Source organism: Hydra vulgaris, chromosome 09 (assembly GCF_038396675.1).
Source record: "Hydra vulgaris chromosome 09, alternate assembly HydraT2T_AEP".
In the NCBI taxonomy this organism is placed as follows: domain Eukaryota; kingdom Metazoa; phylum Cnidaria; class Hydrozoa; order Anthoathecata; family Hydridae; genus Hydra; species Hydra vulgaris.
In genome coordinates this window covers 59,352,501-59,369,116 of record NC_088928.1, presented here as the reverse complement: position 1 = coordinate 59,369,116, position 16,616 = coordinate 59,352,501, and the positions used below count along the sequence as shown (strand labels likewise).

The following is a 16,616-nucleotide window of genomic DNA, read 5'->3' as shown; positions in this document are numbered from 1 at the left end:
GAATCACATTTGAGGACATATTTTTCTTTATAATAAATTACTGTTGGATGCAATGTTTCTTTAATTTTGTTCCAGTGAAAACTTAAATTTTGATGCTAGGTGCACACACATACTGTATGCGTACCAGATGCTCCTACTGTAATGCACCATTTTGGACAATGTGAGCAAAAGTTAGAAAAACAAGTCTTTTTATCTGGATAACAGGTTTTTAAACTTTGCATATAGCTCTTTTAGATTTGAGAGAATCAAACGCTTTTGCATGTGAGATCTTCGAGCTATACTAACAAAACCTTTTTTACCAGACATTAGTCTGCTATTTTCATCATTACAATAAAATTCAATAATTTTATCTACTGATTCTTGAGGTGTTTTCTTTCCTTTTTTTTCTTTCAGGAAAAGATAAAATACCATTTTTCTGCAGCAATTTGCGTGATATCTGCACCATGTAATTAGTAACATTAAATTCTTTTTCTATATCTTTGTGAGACCAAGAAATTGGAACCAGTGTTAGCAGTTGAATTTTCTGATTATGATTGGAAATTAACATTTTTTCTTTGATTTTTCTAATAAGTATACCCGTGTCATTTGCTTTACCGTTGACTTCCTTAGATAATTTATTGAAGGAATCTTCTTGGCTTAACTCTTCAGGATCTATATTTAAAGTCCTTGCGATGCCGAACTTTACTGTTTTTTGAACATGTAACAATTTTTTTTTGCCAAGAGCAACTCTAGAGTGACTATTTACTGCATGCATTTTGAGAGGACTTATGTTCATAGTCGTCAAAGAAGAATTAAGATTTTTTTTTAACAACTTGTTTATATTAAGTAGATTATCTTCATAAATCTAGCTACAAGTCGGTTCTCTTTGTCCATCATCCTTAAATGACATCAATTTAATCATACATGAGGGGCATATCTTTTCTCCAGGAATAACATTAATACCAATATTTTTCAATTTCCCAGCAAGTTGCATATTAATTTCTTAACATCCTCTTAAAAACATGAGTGATAACTACTGCTTCAGTGAATATTTTGTAAAAATATATATAATTTATATAAAATTACAATAAAGTTTTCAAAATGTTTCATGATTAAGTAATAATACCTTTTCTTCTTTTTCCTTTGTGTGAATTAAATGGATCACAGCAAGTTATGTGGATTGCGGAATAACATTTTAAATAAACATATTCATGGTGTAGGCAAACCGTTGCATTTTGATCAAATTGAATGTCAGAACGACTAATTATCAAGTCTTTTTCGACATCATTAAGACTTGAAACTTTCTTGATATCATGGGATTTTACATATGTTTGTTTGTTACAAATTTCTTTATTTGTTATTCCAATTTCTTTATCATTCATATTTTTTAGTTCTGTAAGAAACAATTTTAAAATAATTATAGTTTGAAGATTTGAAAATAGAAAATCCTTTAGCTATTAAACATAATGATCTTAGATGTGAAATGCAAACAAGTTTATATGTTAGAACTGCACTTGAGACAGCAAGATTCTAAAAATTTTTTAAAAAAATGCAAAAAATAAATGCAAATAACTTTTTTTCATTATAAAATAACAATTTTTTCCTAATTTTTTTATAAAACTTTGAATAGAAATAAATCTGATTTAAAAAAGAAAACCCCTGTTGAAAAACCCTTGTTTTGACAAAAAGCCTGCAGTTTTTTTGTATTATGGAGTTTGTTACATATAGAACATTAGGAAAAAATTTCAGAATTTTATCTTTTAGGCATCTCAAGATAAACATTTTTTTGTACGGGGTATCAAAAATCTTACAAAAAGTGTTACACCATTTTGAAATTGAATTTTCATATAGTAGCTTAAATTTTATGTGTTTTAGCCATCATTTTTAAGTTCCTCACCCTAAAAAATAGTTAGGTAGAATTTTTTACCACTATTAAACAAGTATTTCATAAGTTAAAGCTAATTGTGTCATGCAATGAGCCAAAAAAATAAATGGCACTGAAAAAAAAAGCTAAAAAAGAGATTGGGATCAAGTATCAATATCTCTGAAACCGTAAGAAGTCAGACACTAAAATTTGGAGTGAAGTTTTCTTTAATTAATTCAAGCTTGTATTCCAAAATTCAACAAAATCTGAGATGGCATGGTGCCGAGCATAAATTGAATTGAGCTGGAATGACCCCTAAATAAATGCTCTAAAAGGTTACGAGTTAATGTTGTTTATGAGTTGATAAATTTACAACAGAGAAATCACAGATATTCAAAATGAGTGTCTTGTCTTCAAATGAACACTGTGACAAAAATATTATTTGTATTTAGCAAAAAGACTGCATTTATATGCTGTGTTAAAACTAAATGTCAAAATACTTTTAATTAAATAAATTATCAATAAACAAATATCTAATGTCTCTAAACACTAAATTTGATTTTTTTTCAGAATGAGAAAAATGTGACATCTGTGATTTTACCTGAGTGGTCGACATATGTATACCTATATTTTTTAATATGTATGTATATGTATGTATGTATGTATATATATAGAAATTTTTATTTTTTATTTATGAATGTTAAGACTTTATAACTATGTATGTAAAATTTCTAAAATTTTATTATTCGCACAAAAATTAAACTATTAAAAATTGTTTCAAAAAACCCATAAGTGCATAAAACCACCAGTCAATCAAAATCAAAACCTTTTTTGTTCAAGAGTATTTGCCTTAGAGCAATAGAAAAGAGCTTTTTAAAAACCCAAACAAAATGTTAGGTCATAATGCGGGCAAAAGTGTAAAATTGAGTGGGCTGGGGGGAGGGGGACAGGATGGTGTGAGATCTGAGCTCATTTAACCATTTAGATGCATGTTACAAAAAAAATTTTCATACACGAGTATTTCTTCTATAAAAATTGATGAGTGTTTATAAAATTGGAAAAAAATGGTAAGATTCTCAAGCCCATTTATACAATTAGGCTTCCCTCACAAAAAAAATAAATTAAATTTCAAATAATTTAAACAAAATTTAAAACAACAAAAATATTTATAGTATTATTGTATGGTTTATAATCCAATAAAAATCAAATAATTCTTGAATTTTCGAATTAACTTTTTGATAAAAGTGTATTAACAAAATTTTTTAAAATTTATTCAAAGATGTTTGAATTTCGATTTACTCCTAATACAGTGTTAAATTAATTTTTAACTTATAACCTGCTGCAAAGATAATTCTGGGAAATATGTAAAAGGGACAAGCAATGAAGGACATGGATTGAAGAAATAATTTCTGTAATCGAATAGTCAAAACCAAATTATCTCTTCTCAAACTTAAGATGTAAAAATTTACAAAACTATAAAAAATTTCAAAATAATTGTAAAATTTATTCAAAATTGAAATATAGTAAATACAATTCCAGCAAATTTATGATTCTCTCAAACAATCCTCTCTATTCCAGTTTATTTATTTAAAACAAAACAATAGATTAAAAAATTATTTAAAAAGTTGTAAACAAAAAGTTTGACATTAAAAAACTTTATGATTTTTTTTGTAATATATTAATAATCATAATCTAATTCTCCTCTCCTTTGTTCGTCTTATAATAATTCAAAAAAGAAAGGTGCCCTGTCTTTTTTCCTCAGAGTTTATGTTTTGTCAGTATGGTCTTGAACTAATTTCACTGCCTTTTCAGAGAAGTCATTAACAACATCAAGTTTCTTGACTGTTGCTTTAAAATCTAGATAAAAACCATTGAACTTTGAACTTCTGGTAGAATTCTCATTGAACTCTCATTGAGTTTCTGCCTTTTCCGTGCTTAAGTAAGTCAAAAACTAGCCAAGACTTGTCTGCTATTGATGAAGTCAAACAAGGGGGCTCATCTTTACTGAAGTTGAGCCTTTTCAATATACCTTGGCTCATTATCTAGCGCTATTAATTAAAACTGTCGCATGGACATCTTTTTAAAATGTTAAAGTTTCAAGACCATAACCATGTTCCTTACATTTATTATCTGCTAGGGAAAAAACTATAAAAGTGGGATCCCAGATACTAAGTAACAATTTTTGATTTTACATCCATATTCCAGGTGGTATTTTTATTCTTTCTAGTTCCTTAGTTTTAGCACTTATACTGTTTCATTTTTTTAAAAACTTCTAATAGTTTGTTTTCTGGATAGATGTTTCGCTGCTAAATTAAAGCTTCCAGTTAAACTCAATTATATGATGTCTGCATGCGATTAGCATGCAATAGAATTGAATTCATTTTTTTTTAATATTTTAATACAGGGATTTAATCATGTTCCCACATCAACCAAAGTTGTGTCAAAGCAAAGACACTTAACTTTGTCTTCTAAAACAAAAAGTTTCATCAATTCAACAATTTGTTTTTAAATTCCTCCATTATTTTGTTAACTATTTTTCTAGCAAAGTGTATGGTCATGAGTAAATCTGATACAACAGTGCTTTTATGTACTCTTTTTTCTTTTACCCCAAAACCACCCCAGTTGTGACAATCAACACTATACATTGTTGGGGTTATACCCTATCTCACTGGTGTATGAGTAATAGACTGAAGAATATTTTTAGGAAGAACTGAATTTTAAACATTAGGAAGGTAATTAACATTAAAGGTAATATCTACTTTCTCCTTTAATTCATTTTTAGATAACTCTGCATATAGGTTTTTGTTTAACTTTGATGTGCTTCTTTTACTTCTTCCTATGCAATAATTATACCTCTGCCTGATTTTGTAAGAAAGCAATATCAGAAATAAAATTTTGCTTTCTAAAAATAATTTAAAAAAAACATAACTGCTTTTTATTTTGTCTCTTACAATTTTCTCAAATAAAAACATAAAAACAAACATAAACAAGATTTCTTCACATCAAAATAGTTTACTTGTTCTTCAAATACATTCTTCTATGTCAGCAGGATTGTTCTGTTTCTTTGATCTTTCAGTGGCATTATATTAATTTTTGAACAAAATTTCATACGAATCATATTTTAAAAAAAAATTATTTACTAAAGAGATTTAAAGTTTTATTCAAAATAAGTAAACATATGTACAGTAGAGTTATGACATTTTCTAAATCTGTTGTGGCCATGTTTCAATAACCTGAGAAAAGTTGAGTAATTGATAAAAAACTGGTTTATAGATTGTCTAGTTGCAAAAAAATATCAACCTTTTTCTTGTACTATTTTAGTAACAATTTTCTTCTTTCTTTCCCCTTGATTGATTGATTCCCATATACCTGTCTGACTTGAAGTTTCAATTTCAATACCTTTTTCATAAAACTTTTTACTGATTCTAGCTGATTTATTTGTACTTAAAGATTCAGTTATCACAAGATTAGATGCTAACTTGGTTCTATTGAATACTCTCTTTCTGGATTTTTTTAATTTCCACTGGCTTGTAATTGTCTTGTGAATCTAAATATGAACCACTTTCCTCTAATACAGTTGAACTGCTAACTGGAAAATTATTTACTTTGCTTGTCAAAGTTGTATCTTTTGCAGTATAAACTCTGACTTTTGAAGGATGTAATAAAACTTGTGTATTAGTACTGTGACCAACTTCTCCTGAACTTAATAATTGCATGTTATAAAATTTTTTATCTTTCAGACTAAGCCACATGCCCTTAAAATTGGTGATATCAAAAAGATCTCCAAAAACAGAGCATTCTTCTTTTTTGCTAGGCTTTTTAAGATACTTGTCATATTTATCTATAACCTTTTTAATTTTTCTTCCAACTGATTTTTTAGAAATACTTGGAAAGTTAAGTTTGTTCCATAATTTACATGTTTCGACAGCAACTAACTCCACTTTCTTTTCTGCTTTTTTCAATTGATGCCAAGTAGTTGTAATGTCCAATAAATATGATGATGAGTTCGATGACCTATTAGAAAGTTTTGTCTTTTAGAGGGATGGATCCTTTCTTTACTGGCTGCTTGGCTTGTAGAGTATCCCAGTGTTCCTTTGCTTTCCACTTGGAGATTGTAAAATTGCTTGTCCTCGGAAGATAACTATGTTCCATCCACTTTAGTAATATCAAAAATTTCATCAAGGCTTCTTAGCTTCCCTGCTTGACACATTTATCATAACATTTTAGTATTTTATCAAGCTTTGCTTGTATAACTTGATCAGATAAGATAAATGAGGAAAATTCAGTTTATTCTTCCACAATTTGGTGACTTCTTTGGAAATTTCCGCTATTTGCTCCTTTCTTTCTTTGATTTTTAGTCCAAGGAAATGGTAGTGTCAAATAATTTGCTTTTGGAGAGGCATTCTGCACTTTTCTCCTAGTGAATATTCTTTCAAAGGGACCATTCTTCTTTTTTTATGAGTCTTCAAATTTTACCAGATTATTGGTCCAGACATCCTTGTTCTTCTGAATGCTACTATCACTAGGCTTGTACATTGCCATCTGTTACTTCTGTAATAACTATAAAATTAGATAAGCAGCTATATATACACAGTCTAAATTGTTCTAGAATATTCTAAATTGTTCCAGAATGTTCTAAATTGTTCTAGAGTATTCTTAACTGTTCTAGAATGTTCTAACTTGTTCCAGAATGTTTTAAATTGTTCTAGAACATTCTTAATGTTCTAGAATATTCTCAACTGTTCCAGAATGTTCTAAATTGTTCCAGAATGTTTTAAATTGTTCTAAAATATTCTTAATTGCTCCAGAATGTTCTAAATTGTTCCATAATGTTTTAAATTGTTCTAGAATATTCTTAATTGCTCCAGAATGTTCTGAATTGTTTCAGAATGTTCTAAAGTCGTCTAAAATATTCTGGAATTTTCCAAAATGTTCTAAAGTTCTAAACACTTCTAATCTATACAAGTTTTAAATGACTTTCAGCAAAGCCACACATATTAGTAGTAGCAGTACAAGAATAAATAAATGACGATTCGTAATTTTAATTGCGGGGTGACCATTTTTTTACAGAGAAATTAAACATGTTTTCAATGTTTTCTAACAAAAGTTCATCAATTTATGACACAGGAAATTATTTTTTTCAAAAAGTCAAAAAGTCATAACCCAAATATTTATATATATATATATATATATATATATATATATATATATATATATATATATATATATATATATATATATATATATATGTATATATATATATGCATGTATATATGTGTGTATATATATGTGTGTGTGTGTGTATGTATGTGTATGTGTCTCTTTCTCTAAACTTCATCAATAAGTTGTTTCACCATCAGTAGGTTTATCAGGCTTCTTGATGAACCTACTGATGGTGAAACAACTTGTTGAAGAAATTTAGATAAGTGTTTTTATTAATTTATTATTGTTCTGTTCTTTAAGAAAATTGAGCACTCTATTTGTAGAATACATTAACATAATTTATACCTATCTTTCTTTCTACTTATCTAACTATCTATATATATATATATATATATATATATAGAGAGAGAGAGAGAGAGAGAGAGAGAAGCACACTTAGATAAGCTGCTGACATTAGATAAAACTCAAATAAGATAGCTGACATCATACTGTCATACATATATCAAGCCTTTTTAGGAGACGCATGTGGTCACACACCCTATATGATCTTAGCCACTGCTCTTTCTCTTTGCAAGTTTTGAAAGTCTGAGTGTTTAAAAAATGCACTGAATAAACAAATGTAAACTTAAACTAAAATTAAAAATAAACAAACAATAAACTGAAAAGAAAAATAAAAAATAAAAAAATATAAATAAAACTTAACTAAAAAAAATCTTAACAAATGATAAAATAAATTAAAGATAAACCTGAAAAAATAAAAGCATAAATTTAATGTCTTTATTTTTACTTAAAAGTGTTTCACTTCTTGAATTCGGAAAAGATTGAAATTTTAAAGTTATTTAATCCAAGCTTAATTACTTTGAAACATAATTAAAAATTTGAAACTTTGATATTTTCTAATGTCTACGAAGCAAATAAAACATTAAAAAAAAATAATCTGTTAACTGGATTTGAAACAGTAGTGGTAAAGTACTCGCTTTATAAGCGAGAGGTTCCAAGTTTGATTCCCAACACATCCCTGGTAGTACCGCGCTCAACTTGTTTCTCCACCCAGCGGCCTTGTTCATCAAGGTTCGTGTTTTGGAGTTATAGAGTTGAGAGAGTGTTATAACCACAAGTAGCCTCCTCATCTGTAGTGGCTTTCTTGGCCTTGGGAAAGTGAATTACAAAAAAATATATATATATAATTTTGCCATAACAAATATCTTCAATGTTGGTAGTGCCTGACAAACCCAATCATCAGTTTATGAATATTCTGAAGCCCCTGCAGATGACTAATTCAGTATGAGACTATCACTTAAATCACTGTTCACTGTATCACTTAAAAGATGAAAAAAGTAAAACACTTAAATTAGCTCAAAGATTATCTTGTATATATAATATATTTTTAAGTTACAAAATACCTTTATATTTAAGTTTTTTTCTTTACTTAATTATTCTTATTAACAAAAAGTTTTAATTTAAGATAATATACAGAAATTAATAAAAAGCTGGGAATATATATATATATATATATATATATATATATATATATATATATATATATATATATATATATATATATATATATATATTTATATATATATATATATTCAAACATCTTGCTCTAATGGAGACATTGATCTAGTAGGTGACATTGTAGCTTCATAATGCTGGTAGCTATCGAATGAGACATTGGGAAGACCATTACCAGCCAATGTATGATGCCTGAAGATATAAGCAATTACAAATTATTTGCAATAAGTCAAGTGTAATCATTAAACAAAATTTCTTTTATCATTATTCAAAGTCTTTTTTAATTGGAACTTGAAATTTCTTAATTATTTAAATTTTTCTTAATATTTAAAAACTGTTATTGAATACTTACTTTTTTTTGTGTAAATCTATTTGTACATCAATCTTTGAAAGAATCCCAACAAAAGATGTAAAATCTGAACTTTGACTCGAAAAGTTCTCCTGATTACAATTTATTTCACTAACATTTTCATGATTGCTATACTTTTTTTTATTTCCATTTGGAGAATTCTTGAGCAATCGTTCATTTAAATGAGGCTCTCTTGAATAGTTACAAGTAAAAGACGGTGAACAGGGAATAACTAATGTCTCTTTAAAATGAAGAAATTCATTTGTCCAAAGTTTGTTAACTCTTTTTAACTCTTCAATCTAAAAATAAATAAAATTAAAGTTAAAAATCAAAAGTTTTACACACATACATACAGGCCTTGTTAAAAAGTGTTATGCAGCTTGCATTAAAAAAAAAAAAAAGAAGTTCTTTTTTTTCAGAGAATTTTACATATATGTATTTAAAATTTTTTGATGAATACCTTATTGGCTATCTATCTATAAAAAAAATCTATCTATAAATTGTTTATAATTGCTTAATTAACTACTATAATAAATACTTAATTCAACGCTGCTGCTGTTACCCATTCGTGTGCCTTTGATACAGATTTTTTACTCTGTGTCAAAGGCTCAACACTCTTGCTATAAACTAAGTAATAAATGTTTAACAACTTTAAAAAAACTAACGATCAAACAACCTGGCTTTTATATTACAAAAGCAAACAGATTTTCTTTAATTTCTTTAAAATAAGGTATTAAATGTTGTTCTTTAACATACAACATACAGTTGACCGTGTGAGATGCAAGAGTTACGGAGATAAACACTAAATTTATCAAGAGTTTGAATTTTGAAAAAATAGAGTCATCATTGCCTTCTAATTTTAGAAAAGAAAGATAACAGATTAATATACTTTAAATACAATTGACAAAGGACTTGAATTGTGTTAGTATTAAAGTGCATGAATTAAATAAATTACCTGACTTTAAAAGTTACTTTACTCATTTAAAAATAACATAAGGTTTATCCTTTACAACAGAAGTCATCAAATTAAAAAGATTTTGATCTTATTACTAATTAAGCTGATAAGGCAAAGTTTTCTATCTTATTACTGATTAAGCAGATTTTAAGAGATTATAAAGATTTGAGAATACCTCATCACGTGGTCAAAAATATAAAGAGAAATATTAAAAGGCCAGGTTTATAGTTTGTTAGTGGTTATTATATTGTTTGCATGGTTTTAAATTGTTGTGACTTGGCTTAGTTTATAGCAAGAGTGTTGACCTTGCTAGTCAAGTGGTGTACTTTGTTATAATGTGACTCGGCTTTCTTAGAGCAAGAATGTTGACAGTAAAGTGGTGTACTGTCATGATGAAACACATAAATTAAATCTGTTTGTAGTTAGTGTAATCATAAAATGTGTTGAAAAAATATTGTTGAAAGAATGTGTTTAAAGTAAATGTTAAAAAGATATAAAGTTTTTTAATATCTATAATTTTTTAAATATTTATAATTTTTAATAAATTTTATTGAAAAGATATATACTTCATTAAATATTTATATACCGTTGCTTTTTATGTGAACTTTGTTGAAAAGATATATACTCTGATCCTTTTTCGTTAACAATTTGCATTTTGTTAATTTAAAAAAAATTTGTTAAAAAGATATACACTCTGTTCTTTTTTAACATTTTATGCTTTTCATGATAAACAAACTTTGTTAAAAACACAGGCTTACTATTTATTAATAGCTCCTCCCCATTTAAAAATTTTTAAGTTTTTATTTCCTTCATTAAATATGTTTAATTTAAATTTGTTGTTTTTTTATAAAGGTAAGTATACAAAGTGTTATAACATAAATTTTGGTAACTTTCATTAAATTTTAAGGACTTTTTGTATAAAAAATGTTTTCTCCAAAATAATATTTTATATGTACATATATATTTTATATGTATATATATTATATGTATAATATTTTATATGTTATAATATAATAATTTATATGTTATAATATATAATGTTTTATATGTTATAATATATGTTTTATATGTTATAATATATGAGTAATTCCACGTCAAAACAACCAATTTTTTTTTTAAATGCAACCCTATGTCCTTAGATTTTTTTTATATTTTTACCATAGTACATTATAAAATAAGATAAATCCCAAAATTTCAAGGTCTAACTCCCAACGGTTCGTGAGTAATGGTTGTTTTAATTTTGGCTACTATTATTGTTATGGTCATTTTCCGCCATTTTTAAATTTACATTTCTCCTTATAAAACCAAGTCTATAAACATTTGAGTTCTAAAAATAAGTGACTTAGTTAATTTCTAGGTGAGGAATTTGAATATATAAATAAAAAACTCATTTTATAATTAAAAAGTACCTAAATATCAATTATAAATGTTAAAATAGTGGACACCTGCCCCAGTAAAATTTTTAGGTGTGCAGTATACTTTTTAAGCCTAAAATTTCAAATTAGATCATTGTATGTTTGAAGAACATTGTGTGAAAAAATCATTTCTGCCAAATACATAGTTTAAAAATTAAATGAAAAATATTACAAAAAAAGCAAATATAGCATATTTCGCTTATCATTGTATTCAAATTAAATAAAAATGATGCATACTTGAATTGATATACAATTTTTTATAATATATCCATTAAAAATTATTGATTTACAAGTATATACTTAATAATTTTGTTAAAATCTTTTTTTGAAAGTTCATATTTGTCTGATATTATTGTTGGTGCACTTATTAATGTTAATACATTGGTGATTGGTATCTAACAATAATTATTCCTTTTCGGCCAGAAAAACTGTTCAGATGGACCGTGTGGATGCATAAACTTTATTTTTATATCATTATATTCTTCATCTTTTTCTTCAACTACTGCAATTCACCAAAACGAGTCATATGTACATGCGTAATATTTGTATTTCTGCATTAGCTCAAAATTTATTAAACTTAAATTTTGGTAATTTGATTTTTTAGTTATATTAATAGATTTTGGATTTATATTGTTACTAGTTTTTTTAATAATATAGATGCTTTTGAAACTGGTATGCAATGGTGAAATCTTCGACTTCCTGGTATTGTTTTTCCCTTCTCAAATCGTTTGTTTTATGTAGCTCTTACATTAACCATAGTTCCTTTATCAATTTTAAAGAACTTTATTGTGAGCGTTTTTTGAGTGCAAAATTCAAACATTGCATCGATTGTTAGTATTTGATTTTTCTTTGGACATTTTTTTGCTGTTGTTCGTTTTACTGTATCACCTATTGCATCACAAGAAAATTTGCCATGACTGGTTGCAAAAAATATCTATTCAGCTTTCAATAAAAAATCTTCTGAGTGATAGCATAGATTTTGAAAAATTTTATACTGTCCTCCACATCCATCAGAAAAGTAATACAATTTGAGAACTAAAGAAGGGTTTCTTTGATATAATTACATAAAAAATATTTTAAATCAAACTACCTTTCATTTTTTTATGCACTTTATAAACATTACAACAATTGCCATTTTTCTTTTCAAATCTTTTTCCAAAGTAGTGAAAATGGTGATTACAAATGTTGAATAGTTCTTCACAAGCACGCAACTCAGATCTCCATAAAATGTTTTGACGAGTATCAGTGTCTAGGTCATGTAGTAAAAAAACCTCTTTATTTCTAGAATATGAGGTTTTATGGCATTCTGATATTAAAACTTTACCAATATCACATGAAATCATTTTGATAATGAATTAAAAAATGTTATACTTGCAAATTTAAAAATGCACAAGTATTAATTACGTTATTTATGTAGAACTAATTGCAACATTTAAATTAGATGAATATGTCTGAATTCAGCAATTAAACTTATTTTTTCAGCAATTAAACTGATAATTGGATAAGACAAGGAACCAAAGAACAAAAAGGAAAAAAAAAATACATTAAAAAAACTTTCATAACTTGAGAATCACTTAGATTTAGATTTAGGTAGGAATTATCATTTTTTCCTAAAGTACTTTGGCGAAAATTGAAAAAAAAATCGGAGAATTTAGGGTTGTATGGCCTGGTTGTTTTGAAATGGAATTACTCTTAGGAAAAGAAATAAAAATTGCACGTTTAATTCAGGAGCGGATCCACGATTTTTTAGTGTTTGAGTTAAATAACTTCCAGGTAAGTTCTATATTCCAAACCTTTGAATGTTCATACTTATGTCATTTAAAGATGTTTTGCAAAAATTTGCGCTGCAAAGAACTTGGGAACAAAAATACCCTAAAAATTAGAAATCTAAAACCTGGGGGAAATTCATTTTTTGAAATATGAATTCTAATATCCTAAACTAGGTAGAAATTTCTTTAAGGTAATAAAATTTCATTGAAAAATAATGATTTGTTTAGAAATCATACCTAATTAAACAACCCCCCTCGTTTTGAGGGGGTTGTAAACTTTACATGGTTATACCTTCTGAATGCCAAATGATTTTTTGACAAAATTTTAAAAATATGTACAATTTTTAGTTTTATTTAAGTAATTTTTCTGTTTGAAAAAATCAATTCCCTTCACGTTTGGGCAGATGATTTCTACTTTTTAGGGTATTTTTGTTCCCAGGCTCTTCGCAGCGCAATTTTTTGCAAACATCCTTAAATGACATATGTATGAACATTCAAAGGTTTGGAGTATAGAACTTAGCTGGAAGTTATTTAACTCAAACACCAAAAAATCGTGATTCGCCCCTGCAATTATATATACATTTTTAGTACAAAAGTAAAATATTTACAAAACTATGTATTTGGCGTAAATGATTTTTTCACACAATGTTCTTCAAACATACAATGACCTAATTTGAAATTTTAGGCTTAAAAAATTTACCGCACACCTAAAATTTTTACAGTGGCAGGTGTCCATTATTTTAACATTTATAATTGATATTTAGGTACTTTTTAATTATAAAATGAGTTTTTTATTTATATATTTAAATTCCTCACCTTGAGATTAATTAAGTCACTTATTTTTAGAACTCACACGTTTAAAGGCATGGTTTTATAAACAGAAATGTAAAATTAAAAATGGCGGAAAATGACCAAATCAATAATAGTAGCTAAAATTAAAACAACCATTACTCACGAACCGTTGGGAGTTAGACTTTGAGATTTTGGGATTTATCTTATTTTATAATGTACTAACTATGGTAAAAATATAAAAAAAATCCAAAGACATAGGGTTGCATGGCCTGGTTGTTTTGACATGGAATTACTCATATAATGTTTTATATATATATATATATATATATATATATATATATATATATATATATATATATATATATATATATATATATATATATATATGTACACATTTACAGTTTAGAAATACAAAGCAAGGTGAGGTTACCAGTATGGTGGAAAGAGTTGTTTGGTGTAAGTGACCCCCTTTCAGTACCAACTGTCCTTTGTTTTTGTGCAAATTTTGGTGCGAAAATCAATTTTTAATGTTTTTTGGTATTCTAATTTGCCAGTACGGACCTGACAGTAGTAAGCAACCGGGGTTGATATTTGACTGGGGCTGAGTTCGATAAAATTTAGTCAGGGCCTGGGGCGGGGGCTGCATAAACATTTATACATCCTAAAGTATATTTTTTTATTCAAAATTCATGTTATATTTTGTATATATGCATATATAAACATCATTATGACCAACATGATCATCATAATCATCATTACCGCCATCATCAATACCATCATCATCATCATTATCATCATCATCATCATCATCATTATCATCATCATCATCATCATTATCATCATTGTCATCATCATCTTAAACATCCTCATCGTCATCATTATCGTCATCATTATCATCATCATCTGATCATCCTCTCTTTTGGCAAATACTACGCCATATAAAAACTATTTATATAAGTATGAACGGATATTGTATGCCAGCATCTTAATCTTGAGCAGTCATGGTGCAGTGGTAGTGCACTTGCCTCAGAAACAAAGGGTCTTTGATTCAAACCCCAGCTCTAAGCAAATTTTGCAAAATCGGTTAGGATGGAGGCATGAACTTCTAATTAAATGGTTATCTGCTGTGCTCTCTGATAAGACCGTAAAGACTTCTTGGGGCTCCTAAATAAAATTAAAAATATATATATACATAAAATACATAAATAGTAAACATATATGTTTATATCCATAATATATATGCATAAAGTGCATCTCGGAAGCTTTTATTTCTTCTGAACTAAAAGTTTGGTAGCTTTTAATCCTACTCTTCAATTTCAAGTCCTACTCCACATTTTTCACCATCTTGAGCAGTTGCTTTATTAATCATTTATTTAATCTTGTTTGCAAGAATATCTCTCTTGAGAACATATGTCCTTTTATTTTTCCAAGAAGCCAATGTAAAAAGGTCCCGTATGATGTTAAGCTCTGTTATTCTCAGTTTACTTAAACTTGTATCTTATATTAGATGTTAGGTTCTAGAGACTTTTCGTTAGCCTTCAACAATGTCATTAACTAAAGTAAGTAACATTTAAAGCGTGTACACAAAATAAATGTGATAGAATAAACACACCTTTTTTTTTCAGTGGTTGTATTAAAATCTTTGTAATTGTTTTGTATTTTGTTTACAACGTGTTGTGGTTTCAAAAAAATATGTTGTTTTTGGATTTAACTTGAAATCAGTTTTAAAAATGACAAAAGAAGAAGACATAAGAGAAAAAATTATGCACATGTATTTACAAAATCCTAATAGTAGCTACAATTCGATAGCAAAATTGTTGCAAATACATCCATACACCGTTAGTCATGTTATTCAAGGTTTTTCTCAAACAAAATCGATCAAACGCAAATCTGGTGGTGGAAGAAAGGAAGGTTTTAAAGATATAAAACTAGTTAGAAAACTGGTTAACAGTTTTAAGAATAACCCAAGCCTTTCACTAAGGGAACGCGTAAAAATATATTGATTTTCTCATAGTTTTGTTGCAAAAGTTAGAAACAAACATGGTTTTCATTCTTTCAAAGCACAAAAAGTGCCCAACTGTTCTGAAACTCAACAAAAAAGTGCAAGAACCCGCGGCAGAAAGTTATATGACAATTTTATTTCTAAAAATTTCTGTATTATTGAAGCGATAAAACTTATACCAATTATGGAATGGTATAAATAGAATAATGTGAAATTTGTGCCTAAAACAGAAAATCCTCCAAACTGCCTAGAATTGAATGTTATTGAAAAGTACTGGGCTATTATTAAAAGAAAAATGAAAAAAACAAAAAAGCTTTGCAGAAACATTAAAATATCATTGAAAAAAGCATCAAACAGTTTTGATTCTTATTCTGTGCGCAAGCTTATGGGTACCACTAAAGCAAATGCTCGAAATTTTATTAGATTCCTACAGGAATAATTAATTTTATTTTTTTATTTTTGATCTTCTTATATTATTGTATTAAAATTATTACTTGGTTTGAAATAAAAATTGAGGAGTACTTTTTTTGAGTTATTTTTCTACTTTCACATTTATTTTGTGTACACGCTCTCCCCAGAATAGAGCAGAGTTATTTGCAAAGAAATCTTACTCTAATTTGACTCTTGAATCTAATGGTCATTCTCTTCCTGCCAGTTAAAACAGATTAGTATTGCACTTCAGAAAAGATTTCCATCATAGTCTTAAAAAAGTATTCTCCAGAACTCTCTTCAATTTTTTTTCAATTTTTGCTAAATTTTTAAAAAGTGCTTAACAAGTGGTTCCAATTTTTTAAAACCCAAGAAAACACTTTG

The 16,616-nt window shown here is 27.4% G+C and overlaps 1 protein-coding gene across 1 annotated transcript in view; it reads right to left on the bottom strand.

Annotated features, from left to right (window-relative positions):
- Positions 1-8,357: 8,357 nt before the first annotated feature.
- LOC105845068 (lysM and putative peptidoglycan-binding domain-containing protein 2) overlaps positions 8,358-16,616 on the bottom strand; it is a 19,300-nt gene continuing 11,041 nt past the window's right edge. The window contains exons 2-3 of the mRNA XM_065806198.1: positions 8,874-9,169; positions 8,358-8,713 (exon numbers count right to left, since the gene is read on the bottom strand). Of these exons, the coding sequence (XP_065662270.1) occupies positions 8,599-8,713; positions 8,874-9,169 (411 nt within the window). The 3' untranslated portion in view covers positions 8,358-8,598. The remainder of the gene's footprint in view (positions 8,714-8,873; positions 9,170-16,616) is intronic.